Source organism: Phytophthora infestans, genomic scaffold (genome assembly GCF_000142945.1).
Source record: "Phytophthora infestans T30-4 supercont1.47 genomic scaffold, whole genome shotgun sequence".
NCBI classification, from domain to species: domain Eukaryota; phylum Oomycota; class Peronosporomycetes; order Peronosporales; family Peronosporaceae; genus Phytophthora; species Phytophthora infestans.
The window spans coordinates 296500-320442 of record NW_003303712.1 but is presented as its reverse complement, the minus strand read 5'-3'; the positions used below and the strand labels follow the sequence as shown (position 1 = coordinate 320442).

Sequence of the window (23943 nt, the reverse complement as noted above, 5' to 3'; positions counted from 1 at the left end):
TATAAGCCAACAGCGTGCCATCCTATCCACAGACCTCTGAGCATGTGGCTCGACACCAAGCTTGGCCAGCAATTAAGGAATTAATTAAAACATGCACCGCCATTTGCGTAAAATTATGCGTAAGCCGAAAAGAGTGCAGGAGGCTTTGCTCATACGCAAATGTATGTACTTACTGTTTTATAGTCTTCATTGTACTGAAGACTTCGGTAAAGTCTAGGTGCAGACCGTACCGAAGAGACAAATCGACTCAACAAGACAATAAGAAGCTGTGAAAACGCAGACTATCCACGATCTGTATTTGTTCAGAGTCTGGCTCGAGCGCCGGTATGTAAGCTTTGTGGTGGTACGCTCTACTCCACAGTTCGTGTGATATGAAACAACCCATGTAAATGCATGCAAAACCGTTGCTGGCTAGGCGTATTTTCACATGGAGACAGCAATTTCTTGTCTCCAATCTCTACTAGCAAACAACTTACCCAAAGATGGAGTGGTTGGGCGTCTCAACGTACACCCAGATACACAGGATAATGAGCACAAAGGCAAGCGAAAAGCTGCCCACGATGTTGCCCTGGTCCGTCAAACTCTTGTGGCTCCAGCCGAAGTACGTCTGCAGACTCATACGCACCATGGGGCCCAGCTGAGAAGCCAGGAAACCACCCAGGAACAGCGAGGCGAAGTACAGCGGAGTACCGTGCGTCGTAGCCGCGTTGTTGTATCCTGCAAAGTAGCGTACCGTATCCCACATCATACCGAAAACCATCGCCAGGAACACCAGTAGATTCGGTAGTTCCATGATGCTGTTGCCGCCCAGAGCACCCGTGTTGGCCCACGCAGCCTCCTTGCCTGTAATCTTCCAGTAGATCGTCTCGAACACAGCCATGACGTGCACGAACGCGTACGAGAACCAAGTCTGCTGGCTACGCAGCACGTCATCGTTATCGACGGTACGGTTCGACAAAGCCGACAAGATACTCTGCGCCACAATCTTAGGCACCAGCGCCATGAGCAGACGCAGACCAGATGTGTAGATCGGGGCTTGACCCGTGTACAGGAAGTAGCCCGTGATGTAGAAGAAGAAGATGGCCGGGAACGACCCGATCGGGTACACCGTCAAGTTCATAAAGAAGACCCACCTCATGAACTTGTTGATCTTGCGCTTTGGTGGCAGCTCCACTTGCGGCGTAGCCCACTCGGGATCCACCAGACTCTTCTTGTTACGTAGGAAGATCTGGAAGTTGCCCTTGGCCCAACGTTTACGCTGTGCGAGAGCAGCAGCCACAGACTCGGGCACAGCACCTTCAGCGAGACGAATTCGATCAGCTTCTTCACCTTCAAGATCCTTACGAAAGTAGTAACCCTTCCAGCCCTTGTCCACCATCATCTTGCCCGTGTAAGCATCTTCCGTCAGTGAGCCGTATTGGATACCACACACCGAGTCCAGAGCTTCACGACGGAAGATTGCGTTGGTACCAGCGAACGAGGCGCAGTCGTAGCCATCCATACCGGTCTGTGCCGAATCGAAAAAGGTTGAGTTACGGTGACCACACGGGTCGCCAAGACGCAATTGCAGACAGTCCTCAAAGTACTGCGGCGTCTGCACATAGCCGACCTGGTTCACCGAGACGTGGTCCGAGTAGTCGTCAGCCGAGACGCCCACGAACTGGTTGCTGTCACGCCGACTCACCGCGCGGTTGCACTTGCGACACAGACCCTTCTTCTGGTTGATCTTGCTGCCACAGCTCGCACACATCATTCGCTCCGACATGGTGTTCTGTGTCTGACGGCGGTGCACACTCGACTTGACGTGTCCCGACGCGTTGTAGCAGTCCTTGGAGCAGTACATGATCTGTGACTCCGGCACACCTGCAGCCTGACACAGCGCACAGCAGATCTTACCGATGTCACCACAGCCAGGAGCACAGCAGCGCGTGATCTTGGAGTTCTGCGGGGCGTCGAAGAAGAACGGGAGAGTGGCCTGAATGAACATCTCGTGCGGCTTCATGTCGTTGTCCAGAATGATCGCGTAGCGGCCGCAAGCTCCTTCGTTGTACAGCACGTTGTTGATGTTACCGGCCTTCGAGTGGTGGACAGGAGGCTTGATACGACCCACAAACGTCAGCTTGGGTAGGCCGTGGTAGTGGTAGTCGTCACGCACAGAGCCGACAGCACAGTCGGAGCGGTTCACGATACGCGGGTTGGCGTTCGTGGGCATCTTGACGGTCGTGTGCTCCTTACGCCACTCGTCCACTTCCAGTTCGTACGACTCGCACACACGGTCGTACATGAACTGCGCGACTTCGTGACGAACGTCTCCAGCGTCCTCAATCACGCCGGTGTTCACACTGACCTTGGGGACGGTGGCTCCAGCTTCCCACTTGGCCTTACAGTAGCCATCGTCGCAGATCCAGACGTGGAATAGATGCGGAGGGTAGTCCAGGTTCATGATCTTCTCCAACGTAGCGATGGTGTCGTCAGCTGGCTCAGCATAGTGACATAGCAGGATATCCACGGTTGGCCACTTTAGGACACACAAAAAAAAAACTTTTTGTGTCAGAATGTATCAGCTCACAAAAAACCGCAAAAAATAGTCATACCTTTTCGGGAGGGAAATGCGGCTCGAAGTCCCGCAGATAACGAGCACCACGACGAACGGGTTTCCACATACCGAGGTAGTAGAGGAAACCGAGGGAAATGCTGATAAATTCTGCCAGGTAGAAGAGGAAGTACGACACCCAGTCGCCGATGTGAGGCTCCTTGAAGCACTGCACAGTCTCGATACCGGCCGACCAATGGTACCATTGCGGGGGGTCCCACACGCCATTGAACGGCTTGCCGCCACACTGCAGCGTCTCGGCGTAGAGCAGTTGGATCTCCTCACACGTGTCCGTCTTGTACTTGACGTCGCAGGGCTCGATACCCAGAGGGAACCAGAGCACGATACCCGCCAGCTCAATCAACGCCGTGATGACGAAGATGACGTACCAGAAGCGGTAGCTGGAGCGACCCTTCATCTCATACACGCGGACATTGGGCAAGTCTCGCTTGACCACATTGCCCGATCCCGCAGACATGACGGTGAACTCGAGAGCGTCGAACCACATAGTAAAGTCCTGGTCCGTCTCGGGACACACGAGCCACGCGCGGTGACGCGTGTGGATGACGATACCCCTAGCAGGCAGATCGAGACGCTCACTCTGCTCGAGCTTGAAGGCGTCGCGAAGATCGACGGCGCCCACGACAAGCTCGCCATTACGAGAGTTAAAGTACTTGCGGCAGTCCACGTCGCTGTGGAAATAGTACATTTTAGCGCCTTCAAGGGCGAAGTAGCGTTTACGCCAGCTCTTGGCCACGGGGCCTTTGAACTTGCGACTCCCCTGCTTGTGCATCCATCCGTGCACCGTGATCTTGCCCAGTTCCTCGTGGTCCTTGGCCTTGGTCAGCTCGTTGATGGTATTCTGCACGTCCATGGTCGCCTGGGACAGCAGCTTTTTGCCTGGGGCCGCCGCAGACGAGATCTGTTCGTGGTACTGGGCACCTGATAGAGGCGTCTGGCTGTACTGAGCGTCTTCCGGCAGCGCTCCGAGTCCTGGAGGTTGCCGATTGGCCATGAGGGGGTGAGGAGGATTCCTCGAGACTTTCTTTGTGTGCTAAACTGGACGGCTGCGAGCCTTGGAGCAAATCCAATGGGCAGCGGTAGATTTACTTGAGCACGAGTGCTGAATGCCTGGGATCGATGAAGACCGACTGACCACCACGCACGAAAGGAACGGAACTGATAGCGACGCTCAAATGCGAACCTCTCTCCCCGCCACGAGGCTGTCTCCTACAGCTGCATCAAGTGTATGGCGCATTGTATGGCTCCCGGACTTGGCTACGAAGCGCCGCGATCCGACGACACGAGGTGCACGCACGTGCGTCAGAAAAAGGACAATTATTTTTCTCCCGCCTCACAACAACACACACCGGAGTACTATTTTGTAACGGCTAGCTTATTTGTAGAGTTACCAATGAAATTTCATATACAGTTAAAAGGATACAACAAATCAGTGTCAGGATGAAATGATTTAGATAAGAAAATGAAGGGTATTTAATGCTCACGGAGACGAACCGTGGGACAAGGGCAAGGTGAACGTGACGTGTGCGCAGTAAAGCGTGGGCGAAAAATGTAAGCGACACCGATTACCTTCAAAACGGAATACATTCTGTTTGTGAGGCTGATCTGAACCAAGCTGCCACTTGCCGACTTATTCCCAATCATCTCGATAAAACCGGTGTCCAGAACCGGTGAAAAACATCGAAGCCGGATCTTCTTCAACGTGGTTCATGCGACGAGGAGTGCCGACCGCATCATACGCAACAATGGAGCCCAATCTGCACGCCCGCGGTCTCTCCATCGATCTGGTGGCGCTCGTGGCGTCGTTCACTTGGGATCTGGACTCGGCGTCGGCTGCTGGTCACCTGGAGATTGTTGAACTGCTGCTCCACTTGCGTCGCGCCAGCCCCGTCCGCTGCAGCTTCCGTGCACTCAACGCCGCAGCGCAGAACGGATTCCTATTCGTTGTGCAAACCTTGCACTGGAGCGGGATCGCCTCGTGCTCCACCTTTGCGATGAACATGGCAGCTGCCAACGGGCACTTGGAAATCGTCCAGTTCCTGCATTTTCACCGACCCGAGGGCTGCACCAGCTACGCGATGGACGCGGCCGCTGCCAAGGGGCATTTGGATGTAGTCAAGTTCCTCCACTTCCATCGCACTGAAGGTTGCACCACTGCAGCGATGGATCTGGCTGCGGCTCAAGGACATTTGCAGGTGGTAGAGTTCTTGCATCGGTATCGCTTTGAAGGGGCCACGGTCGCTGCTATCGATCGAGCAGCACAAAATGGACATCTGACGGTAGTGAAGTTCTTCAGAGAAGTTCGACAACAAGGATTCACCCAGTTGGCCATTGTGTGGGCAGGTGCCAATGGATACATGGACGTTGTGCGGTATCTACAGCCTTCGCGAGACCGAAGGAATGGACTTGGAGGGTTGCTAGGAGTCAGCAGAGTGCTCGTTTGTTAGATGTGGGGGCTGGAACTCAGTGCTGCCAGTACGTCTCGATCAGTTTTGAGCTTTTGTTATGCTGGCTTGCTCAACGGACGGAGGCTCCGACTTCGTCTCTACATGTAGTCGTCACCCAGTGGTGATGTTGTTTGGATGAGATAAAATTTTAGTGTAGTAAAAGCCAAGTGTGTCATACTTTTCAGCGCCAACTCCCAACTTCTTTGAAATGCACGAAACACTTGGCTATCTATAAAATTGTTATTCAAGTAATACGAAATTAATCTCTATTTATTTTAAGAAGTGGAAGGCATACTTCCGTAAATACATGCACACCGCTCCTGTGGATGCCAACTCCATTTCTCACTGAACTTTCACACATGAAGCGTAGCTACGTGACGGCCATTGGCGGACTTGTCGCGTCGGGAAAGTTATCCACTTCACCTCAAGCTCGAGTTACCGAGCGGACGTTATTCTTGTCGACGTACAGCGATGATTTTTCGTGCTCCAACATTGTTTATGCGAGAATCGACAACGATATCTGCACCGATACTTCCGTTTGTGCGATCCTCAACGACACGGACGGCTCGTTCCACGACTCTGAAATGACTGCCTGCATCCTCGATCGAGACGAATTCTTGAAATCAGCGTTTAAAGGCTCTCCGTACTTCACTGTGGAACTGTATCCAGCGGATTGTCTCGGTAAATCATACAACACGAGGTCCTTTATTGCCGATGGAAGCTGTCATCCATACGCACATAGCCACTTCAAGGTCCAACAGGATAACGATACGATATCTGTCATGAGCGCCGAATCAGGCTGCGATGCTGCCGATTGGTACGAGGAATGGTCCGTGGACTCGAATACACAGCTAAACACAGAAGCCTGCGTCACCGACGGTACAAACACCTGGAAGGCCTATTTCGTCAAAGGCACCACCGCCGTAGATGATTCTAATTTGAATCCTTCAGCACCAGTAGCGGCCCCAGTGAGCCCCACCCCGTCACCGACGGTAGTGACTACCGGTACAGCTCCACCAACGAACTCGTCTTCTTTCAGCTCATCACTAGCAATGCCAGTTTCTGTGTCTTCGGGTGCAAAGTTGGTATTCGGATTGGTGCTGTCGGCGGTAATGGTGATTTACTTTTAGCTGAGAAGATGCAGAAACATTGGCACTTTTAACTAAGCTCACATTTATTGTTGTCTCCACCCATTTAGCAATTTAAAATGCCTGAGTAGGTAATTACTGAACCCTCTTTCAGTTTTGAGTTTGAATAAAGTCTGATGTATTTTCATGCTCGTTTTGATATGCAGGAACATCAGTAATTTACCGCTTACTGGATGAGCGTACCGAGTACAACCAATAATGCACAAACCAGCACCGACGAGGTTGCAGATTCAAATGTAGACGCACCCCCAGTCGTTGTGGTGTTGGCTTTTGCCGAATCCGTCGAGCTTCCAGAATCACTTGACCCGCTTTTAGAGTCCGGCGACGATGATGACGGAGGATCTACGTAGTAGAATTTTGCGAAGTATGGTGGCTCGTCGATTGGCGCACATGCGTTAGAGTTGATATACTCCTTCGACACAGGGCCAAGATAGTAATCGTGAGCCGATCCACCGCACTCGTCCATTTTCGTCACCGCTACCGTGCCATCTCCGCTCACAGTCGTGGCCATTGCCCATTTTGAACCCGTCGTCTTTATGGCCAACGTGACAATGTCCGTCAGCTACGAATGCGCTTATCCCAATCAGTTTGGTGCAGTTTCCGCCCCTAAACTCTTCAGTCACCACGTATGGTGAGACTCCGAACGCGGTTTTAAGATAGGTGGCCGTGTCAGCGACGCAAAAGTTGGAATTTCCGTCCTTACAGACGAAATTCTTGCATTCGTTGGGGTTGACATTTGCGATTAACGTCGTAGTGCACGTCGCGTCCTCGTAGAAAGCACCCACTCCGTATTCATCAGCGTCGACGGTGGCTTGCAGCAAAAGTATGGACATCACAGCAGCACCGAGGCACTTGACAGATTGCATGTTCTTCATTCCGGATGGAGGGGGGGGGTTGCTTGGCAAGGATGGGTTTTAGAATGAGTTGTTGAGCAAAGTCTGATGAACGTGTTGAAGACAGATTTGGCGTCCCATTTTAGATTTAGAAATCTCGGACTAGTACAATCACTCTTAGCCAACTTCAACTGTGATCAACATTCATGCTTTTCAAAGTGCAAAAGATCGCGGCCTTTCATCGACGACTGGTCGTACGCACCAAAAGATTTGAAGCTCTTGCAAATTGTATATTTCGATCGAAGATACCGTCAAAGCGTCCGTTCACAGCTTTCAAACGGCGGGATCCTCTGCTTCCCACGAGCAAGCTTGTCAAAACTTGAAATGGACGGTTGGTAGGCATCGAGAGAAAGATTTCTCTCTCGATCATGATACTGTACGTATCGAGGGGCTCAATGCCAATCATTCCATTCTTGAAAAGACTTCGTCCAGCCCACATCACGTTTGCCCCCTGTCCACGAATCTTTTGTAGTGTTCGAGTCAAGTTTCAGTTGTCCCGTGTCAAAGTGTCACCCCCAATGCTCCTTCATCCTACTCGCCTCGCCTTGTTGGCGTTGGCTCTGGTAGTGGCAATATCGCCAGGAGCTGTGGCTGAACAAGATACGTTCTGGATCTCCAGTCTCTTCCAGCCGGCGTACTCGTACTCGTACTCGTACCCGTACCAGCAACCGGTCGACTGTCAAGTGAGTGACTGGGGCTCCTTCAGCACCTGCTACTCTGTATACTCGACCAAGACACGTCGTCGATATGTGACTGTCTGGCCCAAGAACGGCGGCGCAGCGTGTCCTCCCCTCGACGATACGCAGCGCTGCGTCCCTCAAGACTGCCAGGTCGGACCCTGGTCCGACTTCACGGCATGTGACCGTTCCTGCGGTAAGAAGACGCGCACGCGCGCCGTTCTTCTGCAAGCTCAAGACGGCGGAGCTGCTTGTCCAGCAACGACTGAGACTGCCCCGTGCGACCCCATAAACTGCGTCCTGAGTGACTGGACGCCATGGAGCATTTGTCTCTTCGGCAAGAAGGGCCACACCCGTTTCGTCCAAACATGGCCACAGTACGGCGGTACAGCGTGTCCTCCTCTCTTTGAAGTCGCATCCTGTACTCCCGTCAACTGTGCCGTGAGTGTGTGGAGCCCCTGGAAAATCCTCGGGACCAAGAAAACTCGCGTGCGTGAAGTCACGTGTCAAGCGGACGGTGGCAACCCGTGTCCGCCATTAGTCGAAGAAGCCACGTGTAACCCTGTCGACTGTGTGGTGAGTCCCTGGTCCTGGAACGGAGTCTGTGACCCCATCACCAAGCTGCGTCCACGTATCCGAACTCCCCTTACAGCTGCACAAGACGGCGGCGCTGCGTGTCCGACACTTCAAGAATCTGTGACGTGTGTGAACTGTGCGGTGAGTGCGTGGACGGACTTTTCCACGTGCAACCCGCTAACTGGTACCAAGACCCGATCGCGATCGGTATCAACTGCAGCTCAAAACGGCGGTGCTGACTGTCCCGCACTCACGGAGACGGCTCCCTGTGATCCCGTGCCATGTGTCGCGGGCAACTGGACCGACTGGAGTGTATGTGACGCCAAGACACGACAACGGAAGCGTACGCGCGACGTGTTGACTACGCCTCGTTATGGCGGCACCATCTGTCCTCCTCTGGCTGAAACCCAGTCGTGTACGCCTCAAGACTGTACAGTCAGCGACTGGAGTCCGTTTGAATACTTCGTCAAACCTACCGACGGACTTCGATACAAACGCCGGACTCGATCAATCATCCGAGCTTGCGATGGCGGCGCTGTCTGTCCGCCCTTACAAGACGAGCAGATCTGTCAACCTGTGGACTGCCAAGTGAGTAAATGGGTGTGGGATGACAATGGAACTGGGTCGTGTCCTCCTGGGGGTCAGCGTAGACGAACTCGATTTGTTGTGACCGCCGCCAAGGACGGAGGTGCAGCCTGTCCGCAACTGGAGGAGCTCGTGGCTTGTGGCGATTGCCAAGTGAGTGCCTGGGGTCCGTTTGGAGCCTGTGATTCAGCCACGATGACGCGTAAAAGGACGCGAAGCGTCTCGCAACAGCCCTTTGGTGACGGCGCTGCGTGTCCAGTACTCGAAGACTTCGCACCGTGCGAGCCTGTGGCTTGCCAAGTGAGCGAGTGGACTCCCTGGGGATCTTGCTCCGCTTCTAAGGTTCGTCAACGCACTCGAACAGTGCAAGTTGCAGCTAAATACGGCGGAACCGACTGCCCGCCGCTCGTGGAGCAGCAGAACTGCAACCCGACCGACTGTCAAGTGAGTCCCTGGGGGCCATACGAACTTCGTGGCGACACGAAGTGCCGTCGACGTACTGTTCTTCGTGACGCCGACGGTGGCAAAGCGTGTCCGCCACTGGAGGAGACGGTGCCGGCTAAGAAAGTGGATTGTGTGGTCGGTCAGTGGGGCCCGTACTCAGCCTGTGACCCCATCACGAAGCAACGTTCGCGCTCTCGATGTGTGGTGACGAGCCCCCAAGACGGCGGTGCTGTGTGTCCACCGTTGATTGAAGCTGTAGCCTGTGCGCCTGTGCCATGTCAAGTCAGCAACTGGGGAACGTGGAGTGATTGCTCGCAGGTTACTGGGAAGCGTACTCGCCGCCGTACCGTGACAATTCCCTGTGCCTTTGGAGGTGCCGACTGCCCCGATCTCATTCAAGAAGAAGCATGCAAACCCGAGGACTGTAAGGTGGGCGACTGGACGTCTTGGAGCGGCTGCAACAAGCTTACCAAGACACGTTCTCGTCGCCGCTCTATCCTTTCCCAAGCTCGCTTCGGCGGTGCCGTGTGTCCAAGTCTAGAAGAGGTGAAAGTTTGTGAGCCGTCAGACTGTGTCGTCAGCTCCTGGTCGTCGTTCACGTCGTGTGGCGTCAACGGCAAAGAGCGTCGCTTCCGTACAGTGCTGCAACAGCCTGACGCTGGAGCGTCGTGTCCCCCCTTGATGGAGGAGCGATCCGTGCCGAAGGTGGACTGCCTTGTGAGCGACTGGAGCGACTGGGGCGTGTGCGACCCTGATCTTCTTGTGCGTGTCCACAACCGGTCAGTTCTCACGCCGGCACAGAACAACGGCAAATCCTGTCCTGCTTTACAGGGCTCACAAGCGTGCTGTCCGAAGCGCGTGGACTGCAAAGTTAGTGAGTGGTCGGACTACTCGATATGTGACCCTGCTTCCAACACCCAACGACGCGTTCGCAATGTGACTCAAGCTGCGGGTCCTAACGGACGAGCGTGCCCTGATCTGCAGCAATCTCGAAGCTGCAAACCGAGCGTTGACTGCAAAGTGGGTGAATGGGGCGTCTGGGGAAGCTGTAGCAGTGCGAAATACCTGCGTACCCGTACGCGTCAAGTGGCCATTGCGCAGTCCGGTAAGGGGGAAAAATGTCCGCCTTTATCGGATACGCAAAGCTGCACCCCCGTAGACTGCCAAGTGAGCGACTGGAGCGATTGGAGCGCGTGTGATCCGAAATCTAGTACTAAGAATCGGACGCGCACAGTGTCGAAAGAACGCGACGGAGGAAAGAAGTGCCCAAACCTCATCGAGACGAAGCCGTGCACCGTAAACGTGGACTGTCAAGTTTCGCCCTGGGGCGACTATTGCGCTTGTGACGAGGCCACCTGGACACGAACCAGAACTCGTACCATCGCCGTCCAGCCGAAGGGAAATGGAAAAGCGTGCCCCCCACTCTCAACAGCGGACGCGTGTCCCCCACGCGACTGTAAAGTGAATGGGTGGTCTCAGTTTGGAGCTTGCGATGTCAACGGCTATCGCAAACGCAGCCGAACAATCGCCATTTCATCCCGTGGCGGCGGTAAGTCGTGTCCCTCGCTTGATGAGACGAAGAAGTGTGACGCTGTGAACTGTGGTGTGTCTGCGTGGGGGCCCTGGGGCGACTGTGATCAAACGACCACCCTCCAGACGAGATCTCGAACTGTCCGCGTTGAACCTGCATATGGCGGCACACCCTGCCCGCCTCTTAATCAGACACGAAGCTGCCAGAAGTGCGTGGTGAGTGAGTGGAGCGACTGGTCCATTTGTACGGCCGATACGCCCACCCGGTCCCGCACACGTGACGTTGTCCAGCAACCGCCTCCTCCTTCGACGTGTGGCAACCCCGACGATGATGTCCTCGTTGCCACTTTGTTGTGTCCCGTTTTGAAGGAAGAGCAGCCGTGTGAGGCGATTAACTGCACCGTGAGCGACTGGGCCGAATGGAGTGACTGTGACCCGGAGACGTACGTGCGAACGCGCAACCGAACCATTCTACAGCCTGCTGTGCGTGGAGGCAACGAGTGCCCCGATATCACGGATACACTGACATGTCCACCAGTTGATTGCACTGTTGGAACCTGGTCCGAGTGGTCGGTCTGCGGCGTGACGGACCTCACCTCGACCCGGTCCCGAGACATCAAAGTGCCGGCGGCTTTCGGTGGTGCCGAGTGTCCGTGGCAGACGGAATCAGTCGACTGTCCGTCGATTGACTGCGCTCTTAGTGACTGGAGCGAGTGGAGCGAATGCACAGACTACACACCGACGCAAACCCGGGAGCGATCGATCCAGCAGGATGCCGTTCGGGGTGGAGCTGTGTGCGACGTATTAACGCAGACCCGTGCGTGTCCTCCGGTCAACTGTGAACTGGGGCCTTGGGGCTCGTGGCAGAACTGTGACCCCAAGACTGGCACTAAGTCCCGCTCTCGTCCAACGGCGCGGGCCCCACAGCGAAACGGCACAGCGTGTGACGCTCTCCAAGATATTGCACCGTGTGATCCGATCGATTGCGCTGTGGATAAAGACTGGGGCGAGTGGAGCTCGTGCGACCACACCTGTGGCAAGCGGTACAAGCGTCGATCGGTCGTACAGTCGCCTTTGTACGGTGGTGCTGCCTGCCCGCCTCTTGTGTCCGAAGGACCGTGCGAACCCGTTAACTGTGCCGTATCCGGTTGGGGCGACTGGAGCGAGTGTGACGCCTCCACCGGTATGCGTACACAGACTCGAAACGTGACACGAGAGTCACTATACGGCGGTTTGACGTGCCCTACGCTGGTCCAACAGAAGAAGTGCGACCCTGTGCCCTGCACCGTGAGCGAGTGGTCTGCATGGACATCTTGCGACAGTGATGACCCTCAGCAGCACCGCAGTCGCAACATCACCCAGCAGGCTCTGTATGACGGTACCGCATGTCCCGACCTCACACAGGACGTGACGTGCGCTCCGATCAACTGTGAAGTAGGCCCATGGAGTGACTATGGCCTCTGCGACGCGAGTACAGGTCTGCGTACACGCACCCGTTCAGCCACGCAGGTATCTCGTCACGGCGGCACGTCGTGTCCCGCTCTGAACGAAACAATTGCTTGTGACCCCGTTGACTGCAAGGTCGGGGAGTGGAGTGAGTACGGTGAGTGTGACCCCGTGACGTTCAAGAAGTCAAAGTCCCGTCCGATATCGCAGAAGCCTTTGTACAATGGTGCGGCGTGTCCGGATGTGACCAATGACCTGCTGTGTGACCCGGCTCACTGTGTGGTGAGTCCATGGGGACCTTGGGAGAACTGCGACGCCGCATCCCAAACCAAGACGCGTAGACGCATCATCGACACGCAGCCGAAGTACGGCGGATCTGTGTGTCCTGCTCTCGAAGAATCTGCTGCATGCGACCCGGTGAACTGCGTCATGGAGAAATGGTCTGACTGGAGCGTCTGCAAGAGCGACGGCAGTGATACGAGCTCTGTTCGCACTCGCTCGGTAGCACAGCCAGCGCTTTATGGAGGTACGCCATGCGGCCCAACCCGTGAAGAAGTCCCGTGCGGTGCTGTCAACTGTATGGTCAGTGAGTGGAGCCCATGGTCGTCTTGTGATGCAAGCTGCGGCAAGAAGACTCGCAAGCGTACGGTAAAGCAACGAGCATTGTACGGTGGAGCTGCATGCCCACCACTTGAAGAAATTACCAACTGTGACCCTGTCAGCTGCTCCGTGGGAGAATGGGACGCGAACTGGTCGGCATGTGATCCGTCGTCTGGTCTCCGCAAGTTGACGCGTCCTGTACTTCAGACGGCGCTGTACGGCGGAACAGCGTGTCCTATCACCGTCCAAACCAAGGCGTGCGACCCAGTCGATTGCACGGTGCACGAATGGGGCGAGTGGGGATCCTGTGACGCAACCAGTAGCAAGAAATCGCGCGCCAGAATAGTCAAGCAGGTCGATCTCTATGGAGGTTGCAAGTGCCCCGACCTCACTCAATCGGCACCGTGCGACCCTGTTCCCTGTGCTGTTGGACCCTTCAGTGACTGGAGCAGCTGCACCGATGCAGATGCTACCAAGTCCCGTACGCGCCCGACTACACAGGACGCACTTTATGGAGGCACGGCTTGCCCGGCACTGACAGAAACGGCGGCGTGTCCACCTGTTGACTGTGTGCTCGACTCATGGGGACCGTGGAGCAACTACGACCCTAGAACGGGTATTCGTACGCGAAGTCGGAAGGTTCTCCAGCCCGCCGTTCGAGGCGGCGTGGCTTGTGACGGTACGACGGAGTCCGAGACGGCACCACCGGTGAATTGCCAGGTCGGCAACTGGAGTGTGTACGGGCCCTGCAACGACGCCGCCGGCGTCAAAACTCGATCACGTGAGATTTCGGTGGCTTCGCTGTACGGTGGTCTCCCGTGTCCTGAACTTCTCCAGAATGCAACGTGCGATCCGGTAAACTGCATCGTGAGCGACTGGAGTGTGTGGGGCGCCTGTGACCCCAACACTGGCACCAAGTCTCGCCGCCGTGACATTCTGCAGAAGGACAAGTACGCAGGTGCCGCTTGCCCGGACACGTCGGACTCTGCGCCTTGCGACCGCGTGGACTGCGCCATGAATGAGTTCGGACCCTGGTCAGCGTGTGACCCGACGTCGGGCAGCAAGACGCGATCGCGCACAGTGAAGGTGACGCCCATGTACGGCGGAAGCGTGTGCCCGAGCACCACGGAGCAAGGCTTCTGTGACCCGATCGACTGTAAACTGACTGAGTGGGGCAGCTTTGGCGCCTGTAACTCCACCACTGGACTAAAGACCCGTTCACGCACAATGTCGACCAATCCGCTGTACGGCGGAGCGGCGTGTGCGTCTCTCACTGACACTGCGCCGTGCGACCCGGTCAGCTGCCAAGTCGGCCCTTGGAGCTCGTGGTGTGCCTGTAACCCGGCAACTCTGCAGTCGACACGTACGCGGAAGATTATTGTGGAGCCGATGTTCGGAGGCCTTGAGTGTCCCTGCTTATCCGAGTCAATGGCGTGTAAGTTTCCGAAGGTGGTCAGCTGTACGGTGAGTGCGTGGTCGGACTGGACGAAGTGTTCGAGCAAGACGGGAACCCGTTCACACTCGCGTAAAGTGGTGACGGCTGCGGCGAATGGCGGTGCGGCATGCCCGGCACTGAGTGAAACGGCGTCGTGCAGTGGGTTAACGTGCACGATGGGAGCGTGGTCAAGCTGGACGACTGGATGCGACAGTTACGGCTTGCAGACACGGACGCGTGCATTGCTGGATGACCCGTACATGTCTGGCGTCTCGACGTGTCCGCCTGTGCTGGAGACCCGCGAGTGTGTCTACAGCAGCTCGACCAACGACTACTCGCCACCCACGAGTGCTTACCTATTGCTCGGTGACGACCAAGTTGCGCTGGAGGCTCAGGCATTTGGCGAGGGTGGTGAGACTCAAGCTTTGTATGTGTAGCTTGTATTGTTAGGTAAGCCATGTTCTTTTCAACGACATCGCGAATACTTACGCAAACAATATTCAAACGCTTCTGCAACATTGGAAGAGCTCGTCTTCGAACAGAAAATAGATACCTAGTTTAGGTGTTTACTACTATGGATACGTATAGTATCGATCAAGCAATATTGGCGGCAGCTACTGAAGCCGCGATGGTCAAAGTAAATGACTTTGGGAAGTGAGCTGGAGAAAGTGACAGAGCAGAAGCAGCAAGGCTCGTTCCGTTGACTGAGCCCGACGTACTTGCTGATGAAGCAGACGAGTCGCCCGTTCCGTCGATCAAGTAAACTTTTGCGGTGAGTTTTCATTGAGACGCAGACGCCGGTGCTGACACTCGCTTTTGGAACCGGGTCCACTACAGTCTCCCATTCTCCAAGTTCGCACGTTTTGCTTCGACCCCGGACGCTAACAGTGCCGTTTGTTGCCAGAACAACCTGCAGCGGGTAGCTGAGACTTTCCGTCCGCTCGAAACACATCGATGGACGCAAGTTTGTTGCATTTCATGTCGTCATAGTTCTCGACAAGCACGTACGCTGTATCGGAGTAAGCGTGCTTGAGGTATGTTTGCTGGTCATAGTCACAGAAGTTGTACAGAGAGTTTGAGCCGTTAGGTCCAGATTCTTGAACGCACTCTGCGTTTACGGTACAAGGAGCTGAGATAATGGTTGAGTACATTGCTGTCGCTTTAGCGTTGCACGACGGGCTTTCATTGACTTCATGGACTTCAACTCTGCTGCCCGTAGCAGCTCCAGGTCTAATGACTCGGAAGAGCAGCACAAGAATGACGATGTTGCTGTAGTGTTTGAAGAGGTTCATGATCTTGAAGGAACACTTGGAAGGTGTTGGGTGGAGGTAGCTCACTCGCGGATAAGTAAATGAATAATGCGAACGATCTACGCGAAATCATCATAAAAAAATAAAAGTGCAACGTGACCATAAACTATTATGGGGGAGTTAATTCATACGAACATCCTTGTGATCTGGCCTTGTTACGTTAAGATCACCCTCTCTTTCTTATCCGATATCTCCGCTTGATCGGGTGCCTTCCAAAACCCATATAAAACGGTTTAATCAGCCGTGGTAATGATTTAAGAGAGTGTGTCCTGCACCCAACTGGGTTGTCGTGTTGAGGCCAGACTTTTTCCCCTAGCCCCTCGACGGCATCCGACAGGCTGTATAGCGTATACACACGCCGTCAGCCACTGATTTTAAGGGGAGGTCCAAATCGAAAATCTACAGCCGGAGAAATGGACTTGCGAGTGATGCCGCCAAGGCCTACCGTCTGCGCATCGCGAAGCAGCTCCGGCAGTGAGAGATCGGCTTCAGGGAAGAGTGGTCTGAGTGATGAGGAGTGGGTGGAGTCTGCTTCGAGTCCAATGAGTACAAGGAGCAGCATTGCATCTATGACCGGAGCGTCTGAACGGTACGAGAGTTCCAGATCCAGCAGCATGACGTCGTCGCGCCAAGCGTTCGGACGGTCCGACAGCTCCAGATCCGGGCAGGACGATGACAGCGACATCAACAGCAGTTTTGTAGCTGTCCCTCTCCAGAGTACACAGTTTGATTCGTGGGAAGATTTGCACAGTTATCTGAGGGAGTATGAAACTCAAACCTACCAGGTATGTATCGCTTTTCATTTGAGTATCAGCCATCGTTGCAATGTTGTCATTCTCCCGTTACGTTCTTGTAGAGCTTCCGTGTCCGCACAAATAACACGGTTACCCGTCGGAACAGCAAAATTAAGGCGGCGGGCAGTTCGGCTCCGTTGATCCCAGAAAGTTGGGTACACGATAGCGTGTACCCACGCAGGCAAGTACAAATCGCGAGGCCAAGGAAAAAGAAAACGCCAGGAGTCGAGGGCACTTGACTGTGAAGCTCAGGTATGTGATTGGGTTGAGTTGGTACTCAGATGGGATTCATTAGCGTGAGTTGGTACTCAGATGGGATTAATTAGCGTTGATTTGGGTAGTCATTTGGGCACAGAGACCCAACTAGTGACTGAGTTGGGCACAGAGACGCGTGGGGGCAACGAGGTGGGCACGGAGACCCACGTGGGCACGCAAAGGAGGCCGGATCTTGGGTTACCAAGCGCTGCTGGATCTGACCATCTAGTATACGTACCGGATCACCAGTTATTGGTGGACACCAACGCCCCATTGACATCGATGATGATAACGTCGAGTTCGAGCTTCAAAGTCCGCCAAAGTCAAAGGGGCGCCCCAAGCAAAAACCGAAAGCTGTCAAGGCCAAACGGAAGCTAATAACGACGCTGGTACGAGAAGACATGGAGATGACCAGTAAAAAGTTGAATCTCGGTACACTTGATGAAATCCTTGTCGGAGATGCGAGCTACGTGTCTACTGCTGACAAAGTCATGCAGCTCAAGCTCTTCACAATTTTTTTTACCAAGGTAAAGCTTCCTATTGCTCACGAGATTTCTCAGCTACCTGCCAGCAATCCCCTGATAAGGCCGAATGAAATAGTGCGAATCTTTAACAAGGACCTTATCGGAAAATGCACTTTTAAAGCAGGCAAGGGAAAAAATCAATTTGCATCGATTTTTTCGATAATCCTCCATTGCAGTATGCATCGCAGTTGGCTCTTTAGGTGCAGTTTGGTATTGCAATTTTAAGGAGACATGCAATCGGGTATTTTAATTGCAATATTCAAATTGCAATAATCTAGCGTTAAGTACGAAGTATCTTGAAGTCTACCTTGAAGTTAGATCTTCCTTCGAGGTCTTGTCCGTCCAAATTTTCTAGTTTAAGGTATAGCGTTTGCGGAAGAGATTACTAGTCTACCTGCGGAATAGGTTATTTCTCAAAAGTGCATCAAAAGTTTCATTCCTGAATCCTCTCAGTCGCAGAAGCACAAACACTCCCTGTGTGTACCTCACCAATCTCTACAATGACTCTCTCAAAAAATAAAGCCAGACGTGACGGAATGCCCGCGTCGATCAAGTACTACTTCGACACTACGTGTCGGCCTCCAAGACAAGAATATCACCGTGGCTTCTGCTCGCGGGACTTTCGACGCTATTCTGGAGGACTATCCGGAGATGAGCCATCACCTTGCACAATACGCCTCCATTGTGCACGATCCTGTCTTCGAAGCAGCAATAACGAAGGTCCTTAACGACACCACAGGAGATTTGTCAACCAGAGAGAAAGCTGCTATAAAGCAGTTTGAAGTTAAAACAGCCCCCCCCCGTCTAGACGCATTGTACACGGCGAAATGGTCGACTACTACCACCAGATACAAGAACGCAAGCGCCTGAAAATGACTAAGACAACGGCATATGAGAACCTCAGCTTCATGAAAGGAACATCCGTAGCAGTTGAGAGGTTGTTTAGTGCAGCTAAATACGTGATGACGGACCGCCGATCCCGCCTGACTCCTGGCATGTTCGAAACCATTATGTTTCTCAAGGTAAACTAGGATTTCTGGAGCTCACGTCTTGTTGCCAAAGCGATAAGGAAGTCACACGATGGTGAGCAAGTGTTAATCGCGATTACTTAGTGCAGTTGAGTATTGCAGGTTTTTTGCAGTTTATATTGCAATCTCATCGGTACCTGCAATATAGCATTTTGATTGCAATTTTTCCGGCGGATAAGCCAATTTATTTTTTCCCTTCCCTGTTCCAAAGTGACGGCGTACCAGTTTAAGCACCCTGGGGTTCGTGAGATGGAACTTGCTGGGCGTCGGAGGTTTTGAAAACGCTACCGTGGCAATAATGAGAAAGTGGCATCGAGCTGCTACTACAATCAAGAAGATTCAGTCCGCGCTAATCTGGCTTGCAAATATTGGGTTTTCTCGCTTGGACGGCACTCATTTCGCCGTGAACGAAGACCCAGATATTCCAGGAAAGTTGAAAGCACTTCCGGCATTATCTACTGATGTATGATTGCTCGCTTATTTATGTAGTTGCGATGGAGATACCGAGGTGTAGTCTAACATTTTAGAGAGGAACTGGATTAGCGACGAGATGATGCAACTGATCGTGGAAAAGTTGTTTTCCTCAGATCACAATATTGTCATGTTTGACTCAGCCACGCTTGGTGTTGTAGTGGATGGATCAGTATCTACCAGCTCCGCGACTATTCAAGCGAAGCTGTCAAGCTTATCCAACGAGAAGGGTTTTATCCCAGTGAATTGTGCACACAACCATTGGTGCTCCATTATGCTGAACCTGGCTGATAAGCAAGCCTACATCTACGATAGCAGCGCATCGTCGTATCTTGTTAGCGTTCGATCCGTGGCTCAGAAGATAATAGCGCTTCTTCCGGGGGCTGTTGGACATGGCATTCGTGTGCGCAATTCCGAATCGGGACTAGGAGTAACTACAACTGCGGTATTTACGTTCTTATTGCGTTCGAAAACTTTTGTGGTGCCGATCAAGTCGGGCTTCTCGACAAGAAGACGTTGCAGAGCATGAGATACCGCTACCTGCGCTTATGTTTCTAGTTGTAGCGAGATCTACCGGATTCGAAGATGTAGCGAACAATCTCAATGTAGTTATTCTTTATATGCTTGCCAGCTCTGTGTTGTTACGTCTGGAAGAGAGCGATTTTCTTGCTAATTTTTGCTGTGGTTGGACATGCTAGCTAAATACAGTACAACAACGACATGACAGCCTTGCGCTGGGTCCTCCGCAGAAACTGCCTCGGCGCGCATCTCAAGTGGTCTGGCTCTCTTACTTAAAAACTCTATATCCGGAGATGTGTATACAATGCGAGGCTAGCTCTTTTAGTTGGTTACCATTCGTGTCGAATTTGGGTGCGAGATGGTCATCTCATGGTTGCAATAAGGTCAGTTGGGCATCGTTTGGTAGCAAATGTCTCGTCTCATATTTTCCAGTTGGGTGCAGCAACGAGTGCCATGATTTAATGCTCACCAAAACGGTTGCTGGAATACGCCCTTTGGGCATAGTGAAGTTCCGTCACTTGTTTAATCACGCTGCTTTCTAAAAGTCGGATTAGAATTGTTTGATGACACCAAAAATTGGTCTCACAAAACAATTTAGCGCGACTTTTTTGCGGGAGTACGTAAAAACCAATGGTATGGCCATTACGATGTCTTGAAGATCGGTTTCAGCTCTCCGTCCGTACTCAACATGAAAATGGACTTATGGAATCGCAAAAAATGGGACGAAACCCAAAGTAGTCAATACAAAGCACAAGTGTAAGGTGCAAAGCTCTATCTCCAGTTGCGTTTATTAATACAGAAATCTGCCTGAATAAGGAACGGGGTTTCAGCTAATAATCTCGCAATTTTGATAGTCGGGAAAGATTTAGGGAGATGGGATAGTGATGGGCAAGGTACTGACAAAACAATCCAATTTAAAAAATGGCGCGCAGTAGGTGATCCTCCTTCGCTTCAGGCCCTACGAGCCGAGCTTCATTCCTACATTTACATTCAACCTTACTAGCCGACTGTGTCCTCAACACCCCCATATCCTCCAATCGTCTCCGCCTCACCTGATCCGAGAAGGTAGCCATCCTCGAGAAGATGCTCGCACACCTAGTCTGTCGTATAATAAGCTAGCTGAGTGGATCGCCTAGGCGAAGGCCGTACAGCGTCGACCAGCTAACTGCACTGCTATGGTGCGATGCTGCATGGTCTAAAGTTAGCGCTTCCACGATTCAGCACTGCTGGAATCACTCTGGTCTCATTCAAAAGTCGAATCTTCAATTTATCCTAACTTAATTCAATACATGCCCATGATCCGATATTATAGTCTGTTTTTAGCGAGGCATTGTCAGCTTATGCAATCTCTTTCTTAATTTATATCAGGCGTTCCTTATTCAGGCAGATTTCTGTAGTGTTTTCTATTTATTGGCAACAGCGTAGTAATATCACATATGACCTACCGATAACAGTGCATTGAAAATGTGTTCTATTGGTGATCGTCGATGGTGCCTCTCTACCACGCTTTCTGCTGTGTAGATAGTGCAGATCAAGGATTATGGGGTATCTCCATTATAAACGATGGGCCCATAATGGATGGAGCTGGGATTTGGCCCTCCCCATCAATAGTCCATAACCATTTGCGGACCCCTGCTTTTATGTAGGTTTTGGAGCACCACGATACTTGAGATTAGATCAGGTTGTATTCGATAAAAAAGCGCCCGATATCCGCATAAGTTCTACGTACAGATATCAACAATTTAAAGGTTAACCGTTTCTACAATTGTGTGGGTTACAGTGGCACTTGCGTTTTCTTCGCCCAAGTATTGAAGTTATCTGGAGCTTCAAGCATGGGAGTAGCGTGGCGGAGGAATATCCTATTTTAAACCCTGTTATCATAGAGCACATCGTCGCCCTGATTTCGACCCCCCCCCAAATCCCAATCATGAATTTTTGCTACGTGGGTACCAGATCTGAATGGTCCGGGGCTAGTCTAAAACAGAATAACGAACAGGCTTTAGCTGCACAGAATCTCCAAACACAGGGGTAGGCTGTCAACACGACGTCTTGGATCTAATAAAAAGACAGAATGACCACCCATTAGGCCAGCCGAAAACAAAGACGGGTGCTTGCCTTACAAGATCATAAAGCGGTTCTATTACTAGCCACTCAGAAGCTAATGTAATAAGTAGCTACTATAGTAGTTGTTGCTGTCTTTGCAAACTTCTATCTACTATAAGATTCAGCTGCACTTCGGTTTCAATTAGCTCCAAAATATTACTATACGTCAAGACTACTGCCACCGTACTGATGAAACGCCGTTTTTACTTACAGCTTATATATCTACCAAAAAATGCTTACATCAAATCTAAAAGCCGACTAATGCATGTAGTGATGAAGCTTGGAGGATCCAAATATTGCGGATCGCGCGCATAAAGCTGATTGCTGTGCATCTCTTGACCGTGGTAGTCAAGCAAACCTCCGTTATCATGCATATCTCGATCGCGTCCAGGTTGCGCTGCACAACAATCAGGGTTCCCCAATATGCCATACTCAATATATTCTGCTGCTATAACGCCAAGACAATAATAATGGCATTATTCCCTAAGTTGACTACGCATACTCTGCCTGATAGCTTTGACACTAAATGCGTCCCACCAGTCCTTGTTGTACGATAGAAACATAAGCACTTCAAGAGTGTTAGGGTCCATGTCTTTCCTCAGGTCGGTCAGAACCAGCTTGGCTTGACTGAAGAAACGCTCGCACTCGTTCGACGCGGGTGGAACCCACTCGAGAGAAAAGTATTGCGGTGGGGAGCGCGTCACAGGGGCCTTCTTGAAGGCCGACGCGAGAAATGACTTGGAAACTGCTGGATTCACCACTGTGTCGTCGCTGCTGCGCTTGAGATGAATACACGCCGCTTATTCTCCGGTGCGGGATTGTTGACGACGGAGGCGTCACTTGCAAGCCAGTTCTTCATGCTGGGGTACTTGCGCAACACTGCATCAAAGGCACGTCGTGCACCCACCAGTGTTAGAGTTGAGTCTTGTAGCGCCTTACTCACCCCATTCAGCTCGTGCAGCGACTTGAGAACGGAGCGAGCGGCTTCGGTTTCCTCTGGCGTCAGTAGAAAGCGCGCGATGTCATGCTTAGCCACCGTAGCGTGGTCCAACGCGGGAAGAGCGCTACAAATCTTGTCGTATTGTTGTATCATGCTGAAGGTACTCGACCAACGAGTCGCGCTGCGCATGACGGGCGCTAGGGAGGTCACCTTGCAAAGGGCAGCACGACACTTGATGGTACTCAGGTACTTCATGAGCGCGTGTGTCTTGGCCAACATGGGCTCATGATCAGCCAGATACGCGTTCACCGCCAGCTGAAAACGGTGACTCGCACAGGCAATGAAAGGCAAAGCTCCAACTTTTCGGCCAATAGCCTGGTTGACGGAACAATTATCACCAATCATAAAGAGCACGGACTCCCAAGGCTTGTTGAAGGTTGATAACGTGTCCGCTATCAGGTCAAACAAGCTTTGAGCGCCGAGGTCTTCTTCATCGCCCAGAGGGCAAAATGCGAGCAAGACAAAGCGGCGTGACACGCATTGAATGCTCTCATCGTAGCTAGGCTTCCTACCCCCACGTTATTCACAGAGGCATCATGGTACACAGCCATGATCGCAATGAAGTGGCGACCACCACTCGACCAGCCGTCGAGAACCAGCCCAAACTTCTCAGGAAGCTTAGCAGCGATGACGTCGCGCACGTATCCGTAGAGGAGGCCGATGTATCGTTGAAATGGTGAGGCAGCAATAGGCGCCATGGAAGCATTCGTACGAACCAGAGCTCGCTCGCAAAAGATTACTGGCATGCGGTCCAGCACACACCACTCGATCCAGCGGAAAATTTCGCTATTCCGTTGGTCGGGCATGGTGAGCCCCAGCGGGTTGCCGCGCCGGAAAGCAGCTTCAGCCAGTCGCGGGTAGTCAGGATGCATCTTCAGGAGGTGGTGCATCTGGTTTGTGTAGCCGTTGCCTTGCTTGTAGATCTTGCCGCACACGCAGCATTTCGCCTTGTTGGGTGTTTCCTCGGTAAAGAGTAAGGAACAGATGTCCTTGTTTGTGAAATTCATGGGGGACTTGGGCGAAAGGGGGCTGAAGAGTTGTTGGGATGACTGCAAAAGGTCGAATGAGCTGAGGAGATTGCACAAGGCTCGTAAAGTCTCTTTTGAGGTGGTGGCAACCGGTAGTTTTGGTGGACAGTACTAACCCTAGAATAACTGATAAAATGCTGAAAAAATGCTTGCATTTTTACTCGCTCCTCAAGACATTATTGCATTCCCAATATGCGATATTATTAAAAATGATTAGTCTAATCGCAGAGGCCTGACAACAATGGTGACCTCTAGGCTCTTCCAAAAGAGAAAACGACTGACGAAGCTTCAGTACCTGCTCATTTGTGACTGTCAGCGATCGCTCCCTACTGCTACGCTGATGGAGTGGGCTTACACCGAGTTCTTTATTTACCTAGTTTTTAAAATCGACAAATAAAGTCTAAATAAATTACTTTTTATAACAGTGAAGCATCTAGCATATCTGATATCAATCATAAAAAGAAAAAAGAACTTTTTGCATGGAATAGGGGTCGCCATTGATACCAGCTGTTTTTT

General features: G+C 52.4%; 4 protein-coding genes across 4 annotated transcripts; 2 read left to right on the top strand and 2 right to left on the bottom strand.

Annotated features, from left to right (window-relative positions):
• Window positions 1–263: 263 nt before the first annotated feature.
• On the bottom strand, window positions 264–3794 carry PITG_16984 (cellulose synthase 4; the record flags this gene model as incomplete). The annotated part of the gene is made up of 2 exons (XM_002897154.1): window positions 264–2518; window positions 2595–3794. 2 exons carry the CDS (start codon window positions 3606–3608, stop codon window positions 473–475), a joined length of 3060 nt encoding a protein of 1019 aa, XP_002897200.1.
• Window positions 3795–4359: 565 nt separating this feature from the next.
• PITG_16983 (uncharacterized protein) lies at window positions 4360–5410 on the top strand (the record flags this gene model as incomplete). Its single annotated transcript, XM_002897153.1, has 2 exons — window positions 4360–4980; window positions 5342–5410. 2 exons carry the CDS (start codon window positions 4360–4362, stop codon window positions 5408–5410), a joined length of 690 nt encoding a protein of 229 aa, XP_002897199.1.
• Window positions 5411–6299: 889 nt separating this feature from the next.
• PITG_16982 (uncharacterized protein) lies at window positions 6300–6945 on the bottom strand (the record flags this gene model as incomplete). The annotated part of the gene is made up of 3 exons (XM_002897152.1): window positions 6300–6322; window positions 6456–6771; window positions 6913–6945. 3 exons carry the CDS (start codon window positions 6943–6945, stop codon window positions 6300–6302), a joined length of 372 nt encoding a protein of 123 aa, XP_002897198.1.
• Window positions 6946–7620: 675 nt separating this feature from the next.
• Window positions 7621–14832, top strand: PITG_16981 (thrombospondin-like protein; the record flags this gene model as incomplete). The annotated part of the gene is made up of 1 exon (XM_002897151.1): window positions 7621–14832. One exon carries the CDS (start codon window positions 7621–7623, stop codon window positions 14830–14832), a length of 7212 nt encoding a protein of 2403 aa, XP_002897197.1.
• Between the last annotated feature and the right edge of the window lie 9111 nt (window positions 14833–23943).